This window comes from Peromyscus eremicus, chromosome 17 (assembly GCF_949786415.1).
Source record: "Peromyscus eremicus chromosome 17, PerEre_H2_v1, whole genome shotgun sequence".
NCBI classification, from domain to species: domain Eukaryota; kingdom Metazoa; phylum Chordata; class Mammalia; order Rodentia; family Cricetidae; genus Peromyscus; species Peromyscus eremicus.
The window spans coordinates 58,554,753-58,579,685 of NC_081433.1; the positions used below are offsets into that span (position 1 = coordinate 58,554,753).

Below are 24,933 nucleotides of genomic sequence, written 5' to 3' on the forward strand. Positions count from 1 at the left end.
CCAATGCACTTCATTAGGGTCATTTCCAGAAGCAGGGTGACAGAGGAGCATGGGCTCCTTGCAAATGCATCTACCACTGAAGAAAACATCTCCCTCCCATGAAGTGTCTGTAAATCCTCAGAGAGAGATAGGGCTGTGAAGAGTCACCATGTCCGTGACAACTTTTTTTTTTTTTTTTTTTTTTTGAAGCTGAGGATCAAACCCAGGGCTTTGCACTTACTAGGCAAGCGCTCTACCACTGAGCAAAATCCCCAACCCCCCGTGACAACTCTTATAAAGGAAAACATTTAATTGAGGTGGTGGCTTACAGTTCAGAGGTTTAGTCCGTGATCCTCATGGCGGGGAGCATGGCAGCGTGCAGGCAGATGTGGTGCTGAAGGAGGAGCTGAGAATCTTGCATCTTGCAGGTAACAGGAAGTGGGCACTGTGCAGTATCCTGAGCTGAGGAAACCTCAAAGCCCGCCCCCACAGTGACACCCTTCCTTCAACAAAGCCACACCTCCTAGTAGTGCCACTCCCTATGAGATTATGGGGGCCGATGACATTCAAACCACCACACCCTCTATGACAGAAGGTGATGGTCCCAATCCTGTGCAGACCTTGTGCAGGATCACAGCTGCTGTGAGTTCACGAGTGGGATGGTCTTATCATGCCTGAAAGGCAGTGTTCCCACAATGCTCCAGTCTGGCTTCCAGATCTTAAATTCTTTTCTCTTCCTATCCCATGACGTATCTGAGCCTTGTGGAGGGAATGATACAGATGACCCATTTTGGGGGTGTATGTCATCACTCGGCAATCATTTTATTCTCACAAGCCACTTCTGAGGGTTGGTAAATCAGGCAGGGTCTGCAGGGTGGTTCTTCGAGCCCAGTCTGCCTGACGAGCACTGATACTCCATTATAGTCACACGGGAGAAGAGGCTAGCCCATAGTAGTCTTGACTGAGACCATTGATATCTTGATGAAAGGAACTGCAAAATCACATTTTCAGGGGTGTGGGTCACGGAGAGTGTGGATCACATTATCAAAGGCATGGATCAAGGAGGGTAGAGAATTGCATGTTGGGCAGTGATGGCGCATGCATTTAGTCCCAACTCTCAGGAGGCCGAGGCAGGCGGATCTCTGTGAGTTCGAGGCCAGCCTGGTCTACAGAGCGAGATCCAGGACAGCCAGGGCTACACAGAGGAATTCTGTTTTGAAAAACCAATAATAATAATAATAATAATAATAATAATAATAATAATAATAATAGATCATTTAACAGTGATAAATCCTTTTTTAAAATTATGCTAAAATATGGTATAAATACTGCTCAGGCTGGCAAGACAGTTCATTAGGTAAAGGCACTTACCTCAGAAACCTGGTGACCTGAATTTGATCTCCAGAACCATGTGGAGGTGGACGAAGAGAAAGACTCCAGAAGGTTCTCTGACCTCCGCATGCTCCGTGCACAGTGGCGATATACCATCCCCCTCCCCAAAAACCATGTGCGCGCACACACACAAAGATGATGAGATTTTAAAAGTTAAAAACAGAATTAAAAAAAAAAGTTAAAAACACTATAAACTCTCCACTTGCCATTTCCCATCTTTTATTCGATCCATGCTTTCCACTGCTGTGTGTAGGAAGGAGACGGTGTGGGAGGATGTGATGTTTAGTTTTGTTGACCTGAAACAATAAAGTCACCTGGGAGACAGTCTCCTGAGGGACTGTCTGGATCAGGCTGGTCTTCGGGACTCTTCCTGAGGTGGGAGGACTTGCCCACTATGGGCCGCACTATCCCTAGGTTTGTGCCCCAGGTTGTATAACAGTGGAGAGAGAGAGCTGGTCACAAGCACAGGGACATCTGTTCTCTCTGCTCTTGACTGTGGACGTGACTGGCTGATTTGATCTCCCAGCTTGACTTCCACATGGTGACGGGCTGTGACCTGTGAACGCAGTAAACCCCCTTCCCCTAAGCTGCATCCGTCAGGTTATTTAACAGAGCAACAGAAAATGAACTAGGAAAGCCTCTCTTCCAAGCCCCGAGGTCAGTGGAAACCAGCTGAGGCGAGGACATTAACACCACGGGAACAGGCAGGCGCAGTAAATCACAGCGCAGCACACTGCTCTTCTGCCTTCCCTGGGGGGGTGGGGGTTGGTTTATTTTCTTTCAGATTAAACATTATATAAAATACATGTATATATTATAGGAAGAAACATTTTTGAAACTTGTATGCTTTTGAGTTTTTGTTTGTGTTTGTTTTAGGCTTTCTCTCTCTCTTTCTTTCTTTTTTCTGGTTTTTCAAGAAAGAGTTTCTCTGTGTAGCCCTGGCTGTCCTGGAACTCTCTCTATAGGCCAGGCTGGCCACAAACTCACAGAGATCTGCCTGCCTCTGCCTCCCAAGTGCTTGGATTAAAGGTGTACTCCATGGCACCCAGCAGTTATTTAGATTTTTTTCTTTTCTTTTCTTTTCTTTTTTTTTTAAGATTTGTTTATTTATTATGTATACAGTGTTCTGCATGCATGTGTCCTTGCAGGCAAGAAGGGGGCACCAGATCTCATTACAGGTGGTTGTGAGCCACCATGTGGTTGCTGGGAATTGAACTCGGGACCTCTGGAAGAGCAGTCAGTACTCTTAAGCACTGAGCCATCTCTCCAGCCCAGTTGTTTAGATTTTTGAGACAGAGGTAGAAACCAGGATAAACTGTCCCCAGCTAACGTGCCCTCCCACACTGTGCCCACTGCAGCTGAGGTGAGGTGCATTCAAGTGTTTGCCCAAGGGACTCTTGCCATCTCTGCGTCAAAGGACCATACCCTGCGCCTGTGGAGCCTGCTCTCTGGCCAGGAGAAAGTCACCATTTTGGACAGAGGCTCAGCAAATCCCACAGAGCCTCAGAGCTGGGACCTCCACGTGGATGAGATAAAGAAAGTCGTATACCTGACATCTGGTGCAAAGGTAACAAACTGACTCCTGTGTGTGTGTGTGTGTGTGTGTGTGTGTGTGTGTGTGTGTGTGTACAGGGTACAGCACAACTCAAGAGAAGTTGGTTGTGGTGGTACACAACTAGAACTCCAGCACTTGGGAGGCAGAGGCAGGAGGATTGCTGTATGCTCCAGGCCATCTTGTTTGTTTTTCTTGTAAGAGAGTAGGTGCTGGGTAAAGTGAGGACCTGAGTTCGAATCCCAGCACCCAAGTACAGCCAGGTGGACATCACACCTGTAATCCGGCTCTGGGGTGGCCTGGAGCTTGCCGGCCACCAGCACGGCCCAGTAGATGAGCTACAGGCTTGTTGACCGTCTCAGAAGAGGAGGTGAGTGGTCCGGTGAGACACGGCGGCAGGCTCGCCACCAAGTCTGATGACCGGAATTCAGTCCCTCCACAGGATGGCGTGAGATGACAGTGCAGGGGGGACCTGTGAAGGTATGTGGGCATGTGTGGGCACAGGTGCTGCGGTGCACACCCAGAAGCCAGAAGCCAGCTTGGGTATCAGTTCTTTTTTTTTTTTTTTTTTTTTTTTTTAATTTTTATTTTGCAATACAATTCAGTTCTACATATCAGCCACAGATTCCCTTGTTCTCCCCCCTCCGCCCCCCTCACCTTACCCCCAGCCCGCCCCCCATTCCAATCTCCTCCAGGGCAAAGCCTTCCCCACAGACTGAGAGCAACCTGGTGGACTCAGTCCAGGTAGGTCCAGTCCCCTCCTCCCAGGCCGAGCCAAGGGACCCTGCATAGGCCCCAGGTTTCAAACAGCCGACTGAGTGGGTGAGACAGTTGATTGGGTATCAGTTCTTGCTGTCCATCTTGTTTGAGGGCAAAACCTCTGTTGCTGCTGCTGCTGCACGCGCCAGGCTGGCTGGCCTTCGAGCTCACAGAGGCTCCGTCTCCACCTCCCACCTCCCTCTAGGAGCAATGGGATCGCACGCATGCTGCCCCTGCTGTCTGCAGATTTTGCAGATTCGAACTCAGGCCCTCTTGCTTACATGGCAAGTGCTCTTACCCACTGAGCCACTTCTCTGTACTTCAGAACTTTACTTTTGCTTTCTTCTTCGATGCTGGGTTATGCTGGCATGTGCTGTTTGTGTCCGAGTATTTTGTTTATTTATTTTATGTGTAGGCCTCTTTTGCTGTGTGTATGTGCCCGTGCAGGCCAGAAGAGGGTGTTGGACCCCCTGGGCCTGGAGTTACAGACAGTTGTGAACTGTCCTGTGGGTGCCGGGAACTGAACTCAGATCCTCTGGACAAGCAGCCAGTGCTCTTACCCATTTCTGAGTATGTGAGGGTCTCAGATGAGGCTGTTATTTGTTTTCTACCTGGATTCTGTTTGTGTTATGTGACTCCTTCAGATCTTCCAGGGCCTGTTTGATGACCTCACTTAGCATCCCATATGCATCTAGAACCCACGTCCTTCCTGTCATCCATAACCCTGGGAGCTGATGGCGTAATGAATGGAGACACACAGCCTTAGGAGGCTGAGGCAGGACTCGAGTTCAAGGCCAGCCTGGGACACATGAGACCCTCACAAAAACAGGCTGGGGAGGGGGCTCAGAGGATGACACCTGTGCAAGCCTGAAGGACTCAGAAGCAGATTCTCAGCACCACATAAAATCTAGATATGGCGGGTCCGGGGATCTCCAGCCTGGCTGGTGAGCTCCAGTCTCACCAGAGTCCTCCTCATTCACTCCGAGAGGGTCTTTTGTTGAATGTGGAGTGCATTGATTTGCCTGGTCTGCATAGTCAGCTTACTCTGTGATCCTCTGGTTCTGCCTTCCAAGGGCTGAGGGACAGCAGCGGCTGTACCTGCCTGCCCTTTACATGGTGCTGGGGGCCTGAATGCAGTCCCCAGGCGCGCCCAGCAAGCTCTGTATCCGCTGCCTGTCTCCTACCCCTCAACATCTTTTCATTTGTTTTTGAGACAGGGCCTCACTGTACAGCCCTACCTCAACTTGTGGCAACTCTCCTGCCTCAGCCTCCCAAGCGTGAGACCTGGCTTTAACACCAATATCTTAACATTTATTTATGGTGTGTGTGCATGTGTGGCTCATGTGGAGGTCAGAGGAAAAACCAAGGGAGTTGGTTCTCTCCTTCCATCATGTGGGTCCGAGGAATCAAACTCAGGTCATCAGGCTTGGCTGCAAGCCCCGCTACTTGATGAACCATCTCACAGGCCCCTGTCATCAATATTTTATGAAACAAGGGTACATTTGTCACACATAAGACCTACTATAGATAACTCCTGTCAACTAGAATTGACACTTTGTTCTATCACTATCAATGCTTCCTTAATATAAAATATTTTTAAAAAACTACCAGTGTTGCCAGGTGGTGGTAGCGCACAGCTTTAATTCCAGCACTCGGGAGGCAGAGGTAGGCAGATCTCTGTGAGTTCAAGGCCAGCCTGGGCTACAGAGTGAGTTTCAGGAAAGGTGCCAGAGCTACACAGAAAAACCCTGTCTCAAAAAACAAAAACAAAAACAAACAAAACAAAAGAGTTTGTTTTAAAGATTTATGTATACATTATTCTGCCTGCATGTGTCCTTACAGGTCAGAAGAGGGCACCAGATCTCATTATAGATGGTTGTGAGCCACCATGTGGTTGCTGGAAATTGAGCTCAGGACTGCCAGAAGAGCATTCAGAGCTTTTAACTGCTGAGTCATTTCTCCAGCCCAAAAAAGAGGGTTTTTTGTTTTTTGGTTTTTTTTTTTTTTTTTTTGGAGACATGTTCTAGACATGTAGCACATTTGGGCCTCAACTTATGATCCTTCTGCCTCAGCCTCAGAGTAGATAGCAAACAGGTGTGTACTTCCTCACCTGGCCCCCAAATGTTATTTTATAAGTTACAAAAGAACATGAGCATTTGGGCACAGTGACAGGTGATGAACGCTCCAAGCTGCATGGGAGGCTGAGGAAGGTGGGTTGTTTGAGCCCAGAGTTCATGTCCAGCCTGGGCAATATAACAAAACGAGAGAGAGAGAGAGAGAGAGAGAGAGAGAGAGAGAGAGAGAGAGAGAATCTCTGGAAGACTCAGGCAGGCTCTCCTGCTTGGGAATCTCCTTTTTAAATTTTAAAAAACTTATTCTTTTTTTGTTGTTTTTATTTTGGTTTTTGAGACTGCATCTCTTGTTGCCCAGGCTAACCTTGAGCTTACTATGTAGCTAAGAATGACCCTGATCCCCTGCCTCCACTCCCCACCTGTTGGAATAACAGGCACCGTACATGGTTTGTGTGCAGGGAACGGAATCCGGGGCTTTGTGGGTGCTGGGTAAACACCCTGCCTCCTGAGCCTGGGTCCCCGCCCATGTCTCCGCTGATGCTGATGTTTCTCTTCATGACTTCACTAGATCAACGTGTGGAGTCTGGAAACCGCGAAGCTGGTTTTCTGTGTCCCGGGAGATGCCTCCGATCCCTGGGCCTGTGTGGCGGTGCTGGCTGCCCAGGGCATGCTGTTCACTGTGTCCAAGGGTGGCCAGGTCAGTCGGTGGAACTCAGCCACGGGGAAACTGCAGGAGAAACGGCAGTTGTCCAGCATCAAAGAGGAGATGCCCACCTGTGCCGTCTCCATCCAGACACGGGCAAAGCTGGTCACTGGTTTCAGCAGCGGCTCCATCTCCCTGGTAAGCGATTTTCCTGCAGATTGGGAGAGGGCTCAGCCACTCAAGCATGACGACCCGAGCTCAGATGTCCAGCATCCACATAATGCCAGATGTGGGGACCCAAATATGTATTCCTGCCCTGGGGAAGCAGAAGCAGGAGGATCCCTAGGGTGCACAGGTCAGGCAATCTAGTGGAATCAGTGAGCTCCAGGTTCAGTGAGAGACCCTATCTCAAAGAATAAAGTGGAGGGGCCGGAGAGACGGCTCAGCGGTTAGGAGCACCAGCTGCTCTTCCAGAGGACCCAGGTTCAATTCCCAGCGCCCATATGGCAGCTCACAACTGTAACTCCAGTTTCAGGAGATCCAAAACCTTCACACAGACATACATACAGGCAAAACATGAATGTACATGAAAGAAAAATAAATAAATTATTTTTTTAAAAAAAGGGCACTAGCTGCTCTTGCAGAGGACTCATGTTCAGTTCCTAGCATCCACATGTTGGCCAAAAACTGTAACTCCAGTTCCAGGGTATCTGATGCCCTCTTCTGGCCTCTAGGCACTGCATACATGTGGTACATATAGATACATGTAGACATACACCCATACATATAAAATTAAATGCATAATTGAAAAATAACGTGGAGTGATAGAGGAGAGACACTAAAGTTGACCTCTGACCTCCGTGCACACCTCACAAAGTGTACAGATGTCCTGGAACTGTTATGCCCAGATCACAGACCCCCAAAAGACCACCACAGAGACCGAATCCTGCACGTAAAAGCAAAGAGCCTTTATTTCAAGCTCCACAGCTTGGTCCCTCTGTCTGTCCGACACAGCGGTGAGAGCAGAGAGCCCTGAACTCAGGTGGGGCAGAGTTTTTATCATAGCAGAGGTTGGGGTGAGGGGATTTCCAGGGTCCAGGACCCTGATGGGCTGACAATTGTCTAGAGGTGATCTGTAAAACAAAAAATAGGTGTGTGCTAGACTCAAGGACATCTGGCCACCTTATCTAATGGTTGGAATGTTTGGGATGTCAGGTTCTTCACCCCTGGGTAGATCCCTGGGTGGGGTCAGCTTAAGGCTTCTCCTGGGTCTGGGTGTTGCCTGCCAGTAAGCCTGTTCCAGAAGCTGTGCCTGGGCCCCTAAGCCTGTCATGGCTGCTGTGTGGTCATGCTGTTTTGGGGCCCCTCCACAGAACTTGGGGAAGAACAGTGCTGCCTGTCATCATTTGGCTGCCGGGTTTCCACTCCTGTTGGTGTGATGAAACACTCTGATGGGAACAGCTTGGGGAGAATAGATTAGATCAGCCCTCAGTTCCGGGTTACAGCCTGTCATGGAGGCCCAGTCAAGAAGGCAGGCCCATCCACAGGGAGCACAGAGGCCTGCCAGCAGGCAGTAGGCCCCCTCCCGGCCCCTAACAAGGTCGGGCCTTCACCCGGCAGTGTTTATTCCAAACACGAATGTATGCCATTGAGTTCCGAGGTTCCTTCAGGGGCCAAAAAAGCATGGTAGGCTGCCCGCGCCTGCGCAGTTGCATCCGCATCATCCTCACTGTAACAGCGGTTCCTGTGCGAGGCCGTGCACCGGAAGTGATTTTACACACACACACACACACACACACACACACACACACACACACACACTCTCCAGCCCCGCCCCCCCCCAAAGTGTAGCCCAGGGTCACCGCTTGTCTAACAGGGAAACTGAGGCGGGGGGCTGAGGAACCCTCGGTGTGACAGCCGCTTGGGGGAGGCTCAGCAGTGTGGTGCTCGCCTTCCTGTGTACAGGTTTCCTCTGGAGAAGACAGGCTGCTGGAGAAGCTTCCGGAAGCCGTGGGGTTCCTGGTGGTGTCTGCAGACGACTCCGTTCTCGCCGCAGGTAGCTTTGGCTGGGCGCCCGGCTCCGGGGGTGGGGAGACACTGGTGCCTTCCCCCGGCTCCCTGCGCCCCCTTCTTCTTCCCAGCGGGGCGCACCATTCTGTCCACCTGTTTCATAAAGTATTGTTACATTGTGTGTATGTGTGTGTGCATGTGTGTGTATATATGCATGTGTGTGTATGTGTGTTTGTGCGTGCGTACGTGTGCACATGTGGAGGGCAAAACAGGACGTGTGCTGAGGAACAATCCTTTGCAGCTGCTGGGTGTTTGGGACCGCATGGTGGGGACAGGAAAGGCCCGCTTCCAGACGTGCACCTCTCTCCTTCCAGCCCTGGCACTGGAACTCAGGCCGTCGGGCCAGGCACATCACACAGCCCCTCTGTCTACTCTGAAATCAACAGTTTTAGCTTCCACACATGAGTGAGAATGAGTCCTGTCTGTCTCCACGCCTGACCATTTCATGCAGCAAGAAGCTCATTAGCTCTGTTCATGTTCCCACAAATCATAGGATGAAAAGGATATTCCATCACCTACCACACACTGTATCCACTATACACACCTGTACCCACCAGACACCATACACACTTGTACCTGCCATACACACCTGTACCCATCATACACACCTGTAACCATATAAACATCTGTATTCACCATATTGTTGGTTAAACAGCGCGCTGCTCGTGGCTGGCCGCCGCCTGCAGTGGCCATGCCGGCGGAGGAGAGTGCTGATCAGAAGAATCAGAGGCCATGGTTACCTTTTTAGAGCTTTAGTGGGGTGGGGGGGGGGGGGAGGAGAGGAGAGGAGAGAGAGAGAGAGAGGACAGATGGAAGGAAGGAGCGGAAAGGAAAGAGGGGCGCACAGAGGACCCACCCACTTTTTAGGCTGGGACACCGTCGCAGGCTGATGACGTAATTAAGGACAGAATCCTTATACATATACCATATACACCTGTACCTACCAGACACCATACACACCTGTACTCATTATACACACCTGCACCCACCATACACACCTGTAACCATAAAAACACCTGTACCCACCATACACCATACATACCTGTACCCACCATACACACCTGTCAGATCTTGGAGTTACAGACAGTTATGACTGCCATGTAGGTGCTGGGAATTGAACCCAGGACCTCTGGAAAAGCAGTTAGTGCTCTTAACCGCTGAGCCATCTCCAGCCCCACCATACATACCTGTAACCATATAAACACCTGTAACCACCATATACCTTATACACATGTACCCACCATACACCGTACCCACAATACACACCTGTAACCATATAATAAATACCTGTAACCACCATAAACCTTACATACATGTACCACTACACATCATACACACCTTTAACCACTGTGCACCATACACACCTGTAATCACCTCTTGAGATTTTAAATGTTTTTAAGTTTTATTTTTATTGTCTTTGTGTGTGTGTGTGTGTGTGTGTGTGTGTGTGTGTGTGTGATAGATGTTGGTGCCCAACTCGGCAACATGCAGCAGATCCCCTTGGAGCAGGAGTGACAGACGGTTGTGAGCCGCCATATGGGTGCTGGGAACTGAACATAAGTCCTCTGCAAGAACTGTTAACTACTGAGCCATTGCTCTTGTCCCAATAAACATCTTTTAATTAATTATGATTATTTAAATCATTATTAATAATAATAATAAATTTGAATGAAGAATCAATTACTTAAATCAGTACATATTCATCACATAGATTCTTTTGTTTAATATGCTCAAATATTTAATATGAAATCAATATAAATATTATGAATGGGTGATTTCTCTGTTATCATACCAGATTTTTAGAATAAAGAGCACTAGCTGCTCTTACAGAGGACCCAAGTTTGGTTCCCAGCACCTCAGGGACAGGGCGGTGCACAGCCTTGTACTGTAACTCTAGTTCCAAGGTCTCTGAAGCCCCCTTCTGCCCTGTCAGAGCTCAGCACTCACAGACACACTCACATGGCACACAGACCCATGCACACAAAACATACCACACATAAAAAGGAAAGGGACAGCAGTCAGTTCAAGGCGGCCCTTTGATAGACTGACGGTGGTTGTGGGTAACACTGTCCTGATTGTCCTGACTGACAAGAGCTGTCAGCGTGTCACAGAAAAGAGGTGAGTCGGGACCGAGGTGGAAGGCCAGGAGCAGTGGGAACACCAGAGTTTGCCGGGCTGACTTTCAGAGACAGTGTGTTCCAGGAGCCAGGGTGGAAGAGCGCTGAGTGGTTTCTCTATTCTTAACGAATTCCCCCCAAGTGCCTGCCTTGAGGAGATTTCTATCAGGGTCCAGAACAGATGCTACAAGCGGCTAAGGATACTAATCTGAGGGATATCAAATGAATCTAAGCACACGGAGTTCTTTAGTCCATTCACTTCATTCTTCTAGGTCCATTCTGTCTACACAGTTTTAGCTCCGTCCTCACATTCAGCTCCTCCCTGCGCCCAGTTTTCCTGTCCTCATAGTTTTAGTAAGCTCCTATGCTTTTGACCTCATCTTCGTCCTCTGTTCCTTCGTCCTCCATCTATCCTTCCTGGCTCCTTACCCCTGGCCCTGATAAACCCCACAAGAGATCTGCTTTACCCTCTACTGAACCTCTGTCTTCCTGTCTTCTCTCTGGCCACACAGTTCTGTGTCTGCCTCTGGAATTCTGCTCCAGTCCTTACTGCACCTGGTTATGCAGAAAGCCCTATTGTCCTCAGTCAGTCTCTCTGCCATGCCCCTAGCCTGAGGGAAGGGGATGGATGGTCTGATCTTCATTTGCACAAGAAACAAAGCTATGTATCTACAGTCTGCTTGTCTCCTAGGCTCAGAAGGGGAGTTAGTACCTAGTGAACAGTGTCTGAGAAGCTTAGCTGTTGGCTAAAATGGTTTATAGTATTTGGGCACACAAGAATTTCGTAGCAGAAAACAGCTGAAATATTAAAAACTGGATAACACCAAATATTCCATGATAAATGGCTTGCCTTTTGACAGACCCTTGGCCGGTCAAAGTATAGCTTTAATACACAGGTGAATCTCTTTAATATATTCTTGTGGCCCTCAAGATATTCTCAGCCTGAAGGAACCAGACAATTGCTGTGAGAACCTGTCTGACCCTGACTTGGGTGGCATTGCCGAGATTTGTTTCATGAGCAGAATTACAGGGTGCTGTCTCCAAGACCACACACACACACACACACACACACACACACACACACACACACACCCGAGTTCAGAGAAAGCAGCAGCTGCCCCTCACAGCCACACCCGTGACCCTAACACAGCACAGGCAGAAACAGGCGGATCCCAGCACCTCCCTGTCAGCCAGCCTAGCCAAGCAGTGGGCCCCAGGCCTGTGAGAGACCCAGTCCCAAAAAATAAGGCGGGGCCAATAAGATGCTCAGTGAGTAAAGTGCTTGATGGGCAAGTACAAGCAAGGTTTTGAATTCAGATTCCCGGTACACACATAAGAGCTGGCCATGGTGGCAGACATCTGTAACCACAGCCAGATGCTGGGAGTTCACTGTCCTGGCCAAGATGCCAAGCTCCTGGGTTCGGTGAGAGACCCTGCCTCAAAAATAATGTGGAGAACAATTGATGATGACACTTGACAGCAACCTCTGGCCTTGGCATAGGTGCATGTAATAACACACACACACACACACACACACACACACACACACACACACACACGTGTGCACGCACACGCAAAATCTGCAAAGGAAAGAGCATGGGCAGTGTCCAGGAGACATGAGGAATTTCTGCTTCTCCTCCCCCAGTAGTGCCCAGAGACTTGTGACACGAGGCACAGTGTGTGTGGTGTACCCCCAACTGTGGATACTCTTTCAAGCCCTGATAGTGCGTTTGCCAGGAGTTGGTCACATTGGCATTGTCGACGGCCCAAGAGGCTGACCTTGGTGGCCAGCCCCTCCTAAGATGCCTGTCCCAAACTCCCCCAGGAACTCACTTTGTTACTTTGAAAACACACAGATAAACAAAGACCATGGTTATCAGGAAGGAGGCTCCATGGGCTGAGAGGGCTTGTCCCCAGAACTAGGCCAGGGACAGGGCCACAGAGTGTAGGCATGGGGCTCAGGCTGCTGGTTGCATTGATGATATTGATTGATTAATTGATGTGTGTGTGTGTGTGTGTGTGTAACATAGTGCTTGTGTGAGATCAGAGGACAATTTGGGGGAGTCAGTTCTCTTCTTCTACCATGTGAGCCCCAGGGGTGGAACCCAGGTTATTAAGCTTGGTGGAAACACCTTTAACTGCTGAGCCGTCTCACAGGCCCCAAAGGGTCATTTATTTAGTTCCAAAGATTAGACCACAAATGCAGTGACCATCATGGTGTGTTTCATCAGATAGAATCCTGGATATTCTCTTCTGGGAGGACAGCAGGACCCTAGGATAGAAAGAACTCCCCAAAGCCAGGCAATGGTGGCACACATTTTTAATCCCAGCACTGGGGAGGCAGAACTCTGAGTTTGAGGCCAGCCTGGTCTACAGAGTGAGTTCCAGGACAGTCAGGGCTACACAGAGAAACCCTGTCTCAAAAAAAAAAAAAAAGAAAAGAAAAAGAAAAAGAAAAAAAAAAAAGAACTCTCCAGAGGTGCGGTGAGGCAAGACTTGGAGCTGACCTGGGGCTCCGTGGCTAGACTGTTTGGACTCAGTTGATAGTTATATAGTTCAGTTGGTAGAGTGCTTGTGGCTCAGTAGGTACAGTGCTTGTGACTCAGTTGGTAGAGTGCTTGTGACTCAGTTGGTAGAGTGCTTGTGGCTCAGTTGGTGGAGTGCTTGTGACTCAATTGGTAGAGTGCTTGTGACTCAGTTGGTAGAGTGCTTGTGGCTCAGTTGGTAGAGTGCTTGTGGCTCAGTTGGTAGAGAGCTTGCCTAGCACGCATGAGGTCCTGGGTTCCATCCCTGGCACCACAGGAACTAGGCGTAGTGATACTTGCCTGTCATCCCAGCACGTGGAAGGTGGAGGCAGGAGGACTGGAAGTTCAGAATCATCTTTAGCTACACAATGAGTTCAAAGCCAGCCTGAGCTACAAGACACTATGTCCTAAAAACAACCCCGGGCTTCCAGCTGGCTCAGCTTGGTCTGGGGTTCAAAGAGGATGAGCCTAAGGCACACATCCGGGAATCCCACAGTGAAGCCTTCGCATGGGGTGTGTGTGTGTGTGTGTGTGTGTGTGTGTGTGTGTGTGTGTGTCTGTGGATTTGCAGCTGTTGGAACCGTCCTCTATGATATGTGCACTGATGCCTGTGCTCTCCCGTGACAGCCTTGGAATCCACACCGTCAGTCATGCGTAGATGGGGAACTGGGGCTGAGGAGATGGGTCAGTGGTTAGAGCGTTTGCCGTGCAAGCACAAACACGAGTATTCGAGTCTCCAGCACGGAAAAGCCAGGGTTTAGTTGCATGTGTGCCTGCCACTCCAGTGCTGTGGGGAGTGGAGACCGGAGGCCTGCCGGACTTGCTGGCTCAGTGAGAAAGTGGGGAGTGATCGAGAAGGACCCAGTGACCTCCTTTGTCCTCTGAGAGTGCACACACACTGAGGACAGAAAAAGTTGGGCCAGTGAGAGAGTTCATTGGTTAAAGGTGCTTGCTGCCAAACCTGCCGAGCTGAGTTTGATCCTGGAACTCACAGGGTAGAAGGAGAGATCTGACTTCCTCAGGTTGTCCTCTGACCTCCTCATGTGCACCATAGTGAATCGTGTGATCGTGTACACACACACACACACACACACACACACACACACACACACAATAAATAAGAGAGTAGAATAGAATGTAACGGTCTTTTTAAAGTAGGGAAAGTAAATGTGGTTCCAGTGACAAATGCCTCCCATTGTCTGGGGCATTTGAACACCTGGTCCCCACTCAACGGCTCTGGGACCTGAGGGAACTAACTCTGTGTCCAAATAATGGAGAATTTCATGAGTTTCCTACAGCTCTGTGACTGTCACCTCCAACACACATCTGCAGTTCGTGCAGCTGGGGTCATGCCCCCTCTGGCCTCTTACTTCCCCTGGGACACGGTAGTTGCTCTGGAAAGGCCTCCATGGGGTAACTGCTCAGAGGCGTAACTAGATTCTGCTGCCGCAGGCTTTGGAAGATCTGTGCGGATTTTCTTGGCTGACTCACAAGGCTTCCACCGGTTCATGGCCACGGATCTAGAACACGAGGATGTGGTGGAGACAGCAGTTTTGGGGCCTGAGAACAATGTGATCATCACTGGCTCCCGGGATGCACTCATCCAGGTGAGGATGGATCCAGGACCCCGACCTCAGGACATGGGATCCCTAACTCCTGCTAAGTCCATATATACAGAAAACAGATGAGCTCAGACCCAGACAGGGGTGTTTAGTGGGACGATGTGAGGTATTCTGTGCCCTGGTAGCAGACCTAGAATGTTCCCCAAAGCAGGCAGCATTTTCAACCAGACCTGAAAATTTAGGATAGTGGTCTTCAGGGCCACAGAGGAGGGAAGTTCTCAGTCGTCAGCACTGGTGAGACCATCAAGGTGGGGACTATAGGTTTCCCAACATCTTGGTCTGATGAACTCTCTACAATCTTAGAAATTGTTGAGGACCCAACAGGGTTGATTTATATAGAAACACTATTTATTTATTATAGTTTATATATATATATATATATATATATATATATATATATATATATATATCAATGTTAGGGCTGAATTTTCTATATATAATGAAATACTTGAGGCTAGGAACTGTATAAAGAAAAAAGGTTTATCTAGCTCACAGTTTTTGGAAGTTGACTGACTGCACAGAATGGCACCAGTTCTGGTGAGGCTTCCTTGTCCACAGCACATCTGTGCCAACAGTGTGAGCCTGTGTGAGGGAGCGATCACACTTGAGGGACGGGAGGCCACTCCTGTCTGCCTGTAACAGGCCCCTCTCCTGGGAACTAATTTGAGTCCCACAAGAACTACTTGATCCCTTCCCCTCATTTTGGAGACAGGGTCTCATGTAGCTCAGGCTAGCCTGAAACTTGCTAGGGAGCCAAGGATGCTCTTGGAGTTTCGATCCCCCACCCTCCCCATTCTTGGATTTACACAACCACAGCCAGCTACTGAATCCTTCCCAAGGACTGTGTCCCACAAGACTCCATCACCTCCCAGTGGGCTCCGCCTCTTAAGTCCATCACCTCTTACGTCACACCCATCACCCCCAAGACCGAGCCTCCCACCCTTGAACTCCTGGGAAATCACACCCGAGTGAGGAGATGAAGCTGGTGTGGCCCCAGCCTGTCTCATCTTCATGGCAAGTTCATGGCTGGTCTGAGCACTGTGAGACCCTGTCTCAAATAAAGAAGAGGAGGCAATCCAAGAACACACACCTGTGAATTCACCATGACGTGGTCACACAATGACATAGCTTTTAATCAGAAGAGTTTCATCACTGTTCTTGTTATTATTTTATGTGTCTGAGCATCTTGAGCCATGTGCACGCCTGGCACCCTTGGAGATAGCAGAGTGTGGATCTCCTGGAGCTGGAGTTACAGATGGCTATGAACCGCAATGTAGGTGCTGGGAATTGAACCAGGGTCCTCTGCAAGAGCATCGGATGCTCATAACAGTTGAACCATCTCCCCAGCTCACATGATAGTTTCCTAAAATACACACACATGTATGCATACGTGCACACAAGCACATGCATACACACTACGATCTCACTCATTCAACTCTTGCAGAATTCTGCTGCTTACCCATGAGGACAGGCCAGTACTTTAGGATTGCTCTGAAGATAGTTTGATGCTGCAGACCCAAGAGGCCCTGCAGGGTGACCCCTGGGGTTCTCTGGGACGTACTGTGAGGATGCTGAAGCCCCGGGAAGTCTTTAGCAGCCAGGGTTGGTGAGGACCCTGGAGCCAGAGCCTCCACATCCAGCAGAGGCAGGTGAACAGCTGAAGCATGTTCCAGGGCAGACCCATCCTTCTGTTTTCTACCCTCAGGTGTGGAGTCTGTCAGAACAGGGGACCCTGCTGGACGTCCTGGAGGGCGTGGGCGCCCCTGCGAGCCTGCTGGTCAGGAGTGGGACTCTGGTGGTGTCTGCATCCTACAAGTCTTCATCTTTAAAAGTCTGGGATCTCAGGTCCACTCAGAAGCCGAGGTCTCCTGCTCCCTTTCTGGACCGCACAGGCCTGGCTGCGGTGTCCCATCATGGCAGCTACATCTACTTCCCCAAGGTCGGGGACAAAAACAAAGTCACGATTTGGGATTTGGCAGAAGGTTTGTGAGAGATGACTAGTGTCTGTGTGTGACTTACCGTTCTGGAGGCGGAAGTCCAAGATGAGGCCAGGATTTGGCTCAGTTGGTAGAGTGCTTGTAGCTCAGTTGGTAGAGTGCTTGTAGCTTAGTTGTGCAGTGTTTTTCTGGCATATGGGAAGCCCTGGGCTCTGTCCTCAACACTACATAAACCGGGTGTGGTGGTCATGGTTGGTAGGAAAGGCAAAAAGGTCAGGAGTTCGAGATAAAACCACAAACTCTGGCTCAGCAAACAAACAAAAGGGACTAGGAGGTTGACTCCCTAGCTGACGTGCTCCGTGTGCAAGTGTTCGGACCTACATGTGGATCTCCACTTCCAGATCAGTGCCGGGTTCTAATCCCAGCAGCTGGAAGGCAGACACCGAGGGTTCCAGAGCAAGCTGGCTGACTTCGCTAGCTCTGGGTTCCATGGAGAGACCCTGCCTCAGTGAGTGGGTAGAGAGCAACTGAGGAAGACTTCCAACACACACACACCCACATTCACAAGGACACGTACACACGACATACACACACGCACCCCCCCAACACACATACTCACATGGACACGTACACACCACATATACACACGCACCCCCTCAACACCCCACTCACATGGACACGTACACACGACATACACACGCACCCCCAACACACATACTCACGTAGACATGCACGCAGCTGCACCCACGCTCATGTGACCATGCACACACCACACATACATGTGCAAAGAGGTTGAAAATGACTTGAAGAAACTGCACGTCAACCTCGGATGTGCACACACGAACACGGACACAGAGATGCACAGACATGCGTGACAAGGAGAGAGGTGCTGGAGGCTCTGAGGTCTGGTGAGGGCTGCTCACTTCTGGTCCAGAGACGTCTCTTTGCTGAGTCTGTGATGGTTGGCCCAACAAGGCGATGCTCTGCTCTCTCTCTCTCTCTCTCTCTCTCTCTCTCTCTCTCTCTCTCTCTCTCTCTCTCTCGCCTTTAAACAAGGCCACTAACCCCTTTTCTGAGGGTTCCACCCCAGAAATCTAATCAACTCCCAAGACTGCTCCTCCCCAAATCACCTTGTAGATGGAATTTCTTTCTTATTTTTTGTGTTTGAGTTTTGCCGGCATGTATGTATAAGGTATGCACCATGTGTGCCTGGTACCCCGTGAGGTCAGAAGAGGGCATCGGATCTCTGTAGCTGGAGATACAGGTTGTCGTGAGCTGCCATGTGGGTGCTGGGAACTGAACCCAGGTCCCTTACAAGAGGAGCCTGTGCTCTTAACTACTGAACCCTCTCTCCAGTTCCCGGATGGAGTTCAACATTGAATTTGGCATGGTGTGGGGGCTTGAACACTCGACCTGTAATCACCAGGATGTGAAGGAGAATGGAGACAGTGCTTGCACTGTGTCCTGAGGGTTGTGGGACACCCCTGGGAGTTAAACAGGACGATGAGGTGATGCAGTTTTCATTTAATTAAAGTTGGGCTTGTTATACACCTGGCTGTAATCCCAGCTACCAGGGAGGCTGAGGCAGGAGGATGAAGAGTTGGAGATCGGCCCGGGTGATTAGGGAGGTCCCATATTGCTAGATTTCCCCTGGGCGTCTATTTCTGTGCACCTCAGACAGAGCAATCACATCGGAGAAAGAAGTGCTGGGAGAACCAAGGGCTTACAGGAGGAGCACAAGTCTAAAGTCCGCTGTGTCCCCCAATTCCCACACAGCACCTGGCCACTGGGAAGGCTGCCGGCCTGGAGCTCCGTGCTCTGTTTGCAGGCAGCTCACAGCCTGGGCACCTCCCCTCTCCTGTCAGAATGTTTCAATATGGAAGAAATAGCTTCATAACATCCTGTCTCAAAATTTAACCCAGAGCCAGTCGAAGGTGTGGCGCGGGGGTGGGGGTGGGGGTGCTAGAGAATGCCGCCGCTGTGCTGGTCCCCAAGGCCCATCTGGGCCAGGTTGACTGTGCAGTCTTATGGAGCATGCGCAAACCCAGGTTCTGCCCTTCCCACCCACTTGCTGAGCACAGCCCCGGCCCCAGCTTCAGCTACCATTTCTTCCCAGTGCCTCTCAAGCCTGTGGGAGCTCAGGGTCCCCCTTGTTTGCCCCAGTGCCTACTGAACATGCGTTAGGCCCTGGCTTCAATTTGCCTCAGGGGTTACTGAGCATGCGTACGGGTGCAGGGTCCATTTCTAGCTTCAGGCTCAGTCAGGAAACTACACTACCCAAGCTGAACTTTAGGGGTCAGAAACTAAGAAAGCTAAGGCCAACTAAACGTCCAGCAGGTAAGGGCACTTGCTGCCAAGCCTGAAAACGTGAATTCGAGCCCCGGGACCCACATGGTGGGACAGGACTAAGAAAACCAGATGATCCCTTGCTAACTCTCTTCTCCCTGTGCAGGTGAGGAGCAGGATTCCCTGGACACGTCCAATGAGGTCCGGTGTCTGGAAGTGGCGGAGCAGGCTAAGCTCCTCTTCACAGGCCTGGTTTCGGGGATCGTGCTTGTGTTCCCCCTGAATTCCAGGCAAGATGTGCTGTGCATCCCCCCGCCCGAGGCCCGCAAGGCTGTCAACTGCATGTCCCTGAGCAAGAGCGAGGAGCGGCTGGCCATCGCCTATGACAACACCGTCCTGGTGCTGGACATCAGCCCCGGGGACCCATGTCCCGCCATCGAGGGCCCCACCTACACCTTTTACACGCAGCTGCCCGAGACCATAGCAAGCGTGGCTGTGCTGGCCGACTACCGCGTGCTCTACGGCATGACTGACGGCGGCCTCTTCCTGTACGACTGCACACGGTCCCAAGTGTTCCCCCTGGAGGCTCACAGGAGCAGGGTGAGCTGTGTGGAGGTCAGCCACGGGGAGCAGCTGGCAGTGAGCGGAGCCGAGGATGCGCTGCTCTGTCTCTGGGACCTGCAAGCTTGCAGGGGGATGTTCGAGATGTTTTATGAGGTGCGTGGCCTGGGCCCTGACATCATGCTGCGTCCTTTCTCTCCTGCGCTCCTTGTGTGTGTGTGTGTGTGTGTGTGTGTGTGTGTGTGTGTGGTCCCACTGTTTCTAGCTGTGAGTGTACATTTTTACAATGTGTGTGATGGGTAGACGTCAAACTGGGGTGTCGTTCCTCACCTTGTTTTTGGGGGCAGGGTCTCTCACTGGAGCCAGGGGCCCTCCCATTAGGCTGAAGTGGGCAGGGTGCGCCTATCTACGACTCCCCAAAACTGGGATTGCAAGTGTGGGCCACTCTACCTGTTTTTTTTTTTTTTTTAAACATGGGAACTGGGTATTAGTTGCAGGTCCTCATACTTGCCCAGCAGCTGACTCAAATGAGGAGGAAGGTATTCCTAACGAGGCTGTCCCCCGGCCTCCAGATGCATGCACATCCACCCACAGGTGCATGGCACCTGCACTTCAGTGCAATAGCCCTGACGCTGTCACCTCTGTGAAGACAGACCTTGCTCCTTAGAAAGTCCATTTCTCTTATATTTTTGGTTGTGAGCCTAGCCTTTAACGGCTGAGCCACCTAATCCCAGCACTTGGGAGGCAGAGGCAGGAGCATCTCTGTGAGTTCGAGGCCAGCCTGGTCTACAGAGCGAGTTCCAGGAAAGGCGCAAAGCTACACAGAGAAACCCTGTCTCGAAAAAAAAAACAAAAAAACAAACAAACAAAAAAAGAAAGTCCGTTTCTCTGTCTCTCTGGGGTTTGCTCTGCTCCGCTCCCAGTGGGGAGCCCGGATTGCAGTGCTGGCCAGGTGGAGGCTGGTCTGGATATCTCTCAGTTGGAAAGGGTATCATTGTTACGAGATCCCTAACCGGAAGCAACTGAAGCGGGGAAGAGTCATCTGGGCTCCCAGTTGTAGGGGCCACAGCCTAAGGTGGAGCCAAGGCTTGGTGCGGCCGGAATGTGCCGCCTGGATCCCGTGCCTCACATGTTAGTGGAACAGGAAGCTGAGGATGAACAGGACGTGGGCTGAGCTATAAAGCCCCCAAACCGGAACCACAGTGACCCACGTCCTCCAGGCAGGACAAACCTGATAAAGGTTCTAGAACTTTCCAAACACCAGCTGTAGAGCAAGGGTTAGAACACACGATCCCGGACAGGGGAGAGCGCTCAGCCGGGAAAGGTGCTGGCAGCCAAGGTGAGGACCTGAGTTCTGTCCCCACTGACCACATGGTGTAAGTTATCCTCTGACTTGCACACAGCTCCCCGCCCCCAACAAACCAATACAAGTAAATAACAACAGATACCATGTGAACAGGGGGCCGTTTCTCATGCAAAGCACGTCACACGGTCTGTCTTCACAGAGCTCCTACTGCAGAGGGGTGCGGTGTGCCTGCTTCTCCAAGGACGACAAGTACGTTTTTGCGGGCATGAAGGACCGCTCCATCATCGCCTGGAGTGCGCTGGACGGTGAGTCCTGCTCTCGGATGGGACTGAGCTACCGAAAAGCCTATTTTATTTTATTGTCTGTCTGTGTGTGTGTGTGTGCACATGTGCATAGGGGTGCACCTGGCCATGTGTCCACATGTAAATGAAGGGTAGAGGTTGAGGTTGGCCTAGCCCTCCATGCTGTTTTTGAGACAGGAACTCACCCATTCAGCTAGCCTGACTGGCCACTGAGTCCCATCCCGACTTGGTCCACCCCACCGGGATTACAGGTCTATGCTGGCGCACCTGGCCTCTGTGCAGGTGCCAGGGGTTCACGCTCAGGGCATCATGCTTGTGTGGCATGCCCTTCCCTGTGGGCTTAGTTTGCTTTTTCTGTTGCTAGATGAAATGTCCTGACCAAAAGCAACTTGGGGAGGAAAGGGTTCATTTTGCTTAAAGGCTGTATGTAGTCCATCACTCAGGGAAGTCAGTCAGGGACCTGGAGGCAGGAGCTGAAACAGAGCCGTGGAGGGGTGCTGCTTACCGGCCTGCTCGCGTGCTGTGCAGCCTGCTTTCTTGTACAGCCAGGACCACCTACCCAGGGGTGGTACCGTCCGTAGTGAGCCCTACCCCACCAGTCATTAATCCAGACAATGCCACACAGACCAGTCAGATGCAGGTATTTTCTCAATACCTGAGATTCCTTCTTCCCAGATGACCAGAGCTCGTGCTAAGTTCACCAAGAACTAACAAGCATGCCTGCTGAGCCATCCCCCTAGGGCTGGGCTCTGACCTGGAGAGAAAAGAGCAATTTTGGGTCTTAGCAGCCCTGCTCCAGCCTCTAGCTGGGTCCCTCAGTTTAGGAGGTGTCTGCAGGACCCATGATGTCCCTGCTAGGCCCATACTCTGGATCCGCAACGCCCTCTGCATATGGCCTGCAGACCCTTCCGGGGAAAGCACAGGCTTCTTCCCTGGGCCTCCATGAGGGTGAAAAGTGCCCAGTGGATATGCACCCCTATACTTGGGTAGTGATCATGCGCTGGAGAGGATGAACTTTGGGGTCAATGATTAGGCCAAGCCAGCTGGACAGGGAGCCCAGGGAGCCCCGACTCTGCACCCACAGCACTGGGATTGCCAGTGTGCACCACCACACTCAGCTTTTCCATGTGTGCTAGGAATCAAACTCACGTCTTTGTGCTTGCAGACTGAGCACACTACACTGCCCTGTCCTTCCCGCCTCGGTGCCCCCGTTTTCTCATGACCTGCCCTTTCCCCATCACAGGCACCCTGCTGGCCGTCCAGTTTGTCCACGCTGTGGTCAACCGAATCATCCCCACCTCCAATGGCTTCATGGCCCCCACAAGCCACGGCTATCTCATCAGAGAACGCTTCCAGTGCCCATCGGCCAGAGCCTCCCAGCAAGACCCTCTCAAGAGCTTCAAGAAGGCAGTGTGGTTGGTCAAGACCAGGCAAAGGGAAGAGCAGCTGGCTGCAGCAGAGGCCTCCCAGGACACAGGATCAGTGGCCGAGGAGGAAAAGGAATCGAAATCAAATAAGCGCTCACAGGTCTGCCTGATACTGTGAAGGCCCACGGAGCCCAGGAATGCAGCGGGTTAGCCTTGACTCATCTGGTTGAAGCCCTGTGGACCCCAGGCCACCCTCTGACATCTTCCGTTTTCCCCACCTCCTTTTCTGTGGGGCTCTCAGACCTGCCCCTCTCAGGTAGCAGCCGCCTCGATCTCCCACCCTAACCCACAACCTTGGATCAAAAGCCTTGGCTCTGCCTCTGTTGGTCCCAGTGGACACAACTCTCATCCTGAGCCAATCGCTGGCTCCGGGAGGATAGGCAATCACTGTGGGGACCACGAGTGACCCATTGGAGAGCAACACTGTGTGGCAGACAGTGACAGACTTCGGGGACGTGGAGGGCACTGTCCTGTCTTGGATGGCAGTGACCATCCAGCTGCAGCCCAGAATCCACATGGCAAAGCCAGCCTGTGTTACAGGTCTTTCCTTTTCTGTATGTGAAGCTAGAGTCCTGGACTGTCTGTCACACCACGCACACGCTCGCCCTTTTGAAAGTGGTGATTGGCACACGTGGTCACAGTTAGCCTGTCTGTAGCTCCTGCTCTGACTGAGACTCGAAATGTATGCACAAAATCCACTCTAGATGGTTGGCAGCTTAGTCTTCAATCCCAGCACTCAGGAACCGGAGACAGGCAGATTCTTGTGTGTTCAAGGCCAGCCTAGCCTAGAGTGAGTTCCAGGACAGCCAGAAAGAGATCCTGTAGAAAAAAAAGAAGAAGAAGAAGAAGAAGAAGAAGAAGAAGAAGAAGAAGAAGAAGAAGAAGAAGAAGAAGAAGAAGAAGAAGGGAAGGAAGGAAGAAAAAAGAAAAAGAATCCACGTGGGCTAGGGCTGGCTCAGGGCTTAAAGCATCTGCAGTCCCGGTGTGAGAACTAGAGACCTCTCCAACCCTCTGAACCCTTCAGGCTCAGCCCCAGAATGTAGAGACAGGCTCGGTTCATTCTGCTGCTGTGACAGAAACACTCTGACCAAGAGCAACTGCAGGGAGGCACTTCCAGGCCACAGGCCACCAGTGAAGGAAGCAGGGAAAAAACTCAAGCAGGGACGGAACAGGCTGCAGGCTATTGCGCACAGCATGACCTCTGGCCAGGGGATGCACTGGCCAAGGAAGGTCAGCAGTGTCCTGGTCACTGTCCTGTTGCTGTCAAAAGGCAACTCATTTAAAAAGAAGCATTTCATTGGGCTGGCTTACAGTTTCAGAGACTTAGTCCATTATCACCATGGCAGGGAGCATGGAGGCATGCATGGCAGGCATGGTGCTGGAGAAGGAACTGAGAGATATATTATGATCTGCAGACCGACAGGCAGAGAGGGAGAGAGAGGGGGAGAGAGAGAGAGAGAGAGAGAGAGAGAGAGAGAGAGAGAGAGAGGGAGAGAGACTGGGCCTGGCATGGACCTTTGAAACCTCAAAGCCTACCCCATGATACTTCCTCCAACAAGACCACATCTAACCACTGTAATCCTTTCAAACAGTTCCACTGCCTGGTGGCCAAACATTTGAATATATGTCCCTACTGGAGTCATTTATTCAAACTGCCACAAGCAGGAACCATGGAGGGTGCTGTTTCTGGCTTTCTCTGGATCATTAGCTTTCTCATGTAGCCCCAGAACCACCTGCCCAGGGAATAGTGCCACCCACAACGGGTTCCCGCCTACATCAACTAACAGTCAAGATAGTCCCCCATGGAAGAGCCCATAGACCAATCTGATCTGCGTAATGCTTCAATTGGGACTCGCTTGTCAGGAGACTCTAGGCTGTGTGAAGTTGACGGTTAAAGCTAACTAGGTCACAGAGGATCCTGAGCATTCTGGCTAGCTAAGCTAGACACATCTTCGAGTTCTGGGTTTGATTAAGAGACCCTGCCTCAGTGAATAAGGTGGAAAAGGAATCAAGGACAATTCCTGACTCAACCTCAGGCCTCCTTCCACAAATACACACGCACGCACACACACACAGTCTTATCAGACCTCCACAAATGCATACACACACACACACACAGTCTTATCAGACCTCCACAAATGCATACATACACACACACACACACACACACACACACACACAGTCTTATCAGACCTCCACAAATGCATACACACACACACACACACACACACACACACACACACACACACACAGAGTCTTATCAGGCCTCCACAAATACGTACATACACACACACACACACACACACACACACAGAGTCTTATCAGGCCTCCACAAATACGTACATACACACACACACACACACACACACACACACACACAGAG

The 24,933-nt window shown here is 50.9% G+C and overlaps 1 protein-coding gene across 1 annotated transcript in view; it reads left to right on the forward strand.

Annotated features, from left to right (window-relative positions):
• The window catches only part of Nwd1 (NACHT and WD repeat domain containing 1), a 55,894-nt gene extending 31,241 nt beyond the window's left edge, over positions 1–24,653 (forward strand). The window contains 8 exon segments of the mRNA XM_059244701.1: positions 2,730–2,938; positions 6,323–6,595; positions 8,363–8,453; positions 14,562–14,716; positions 16,437–16,713; positions 19,121–19,671; positions 21,021–21,126; positions 22,367–24,653. Coding sequence (XP_059100684.1) covers positions 2,730–2,938; positions 6,323–6,595; positions 8,363–8,453; positions 14,562–14,716; positions 16,437–16,713; positions 19,121–19,671; positions 21,021–21,126; positions 22,367–22,668 — 1,964 coding nt within the window. The 3' untranslated portion in view covers positions 22,669–24,653.
• Positions 24,654–24,933: the final 280 nt, after the last annotated feature.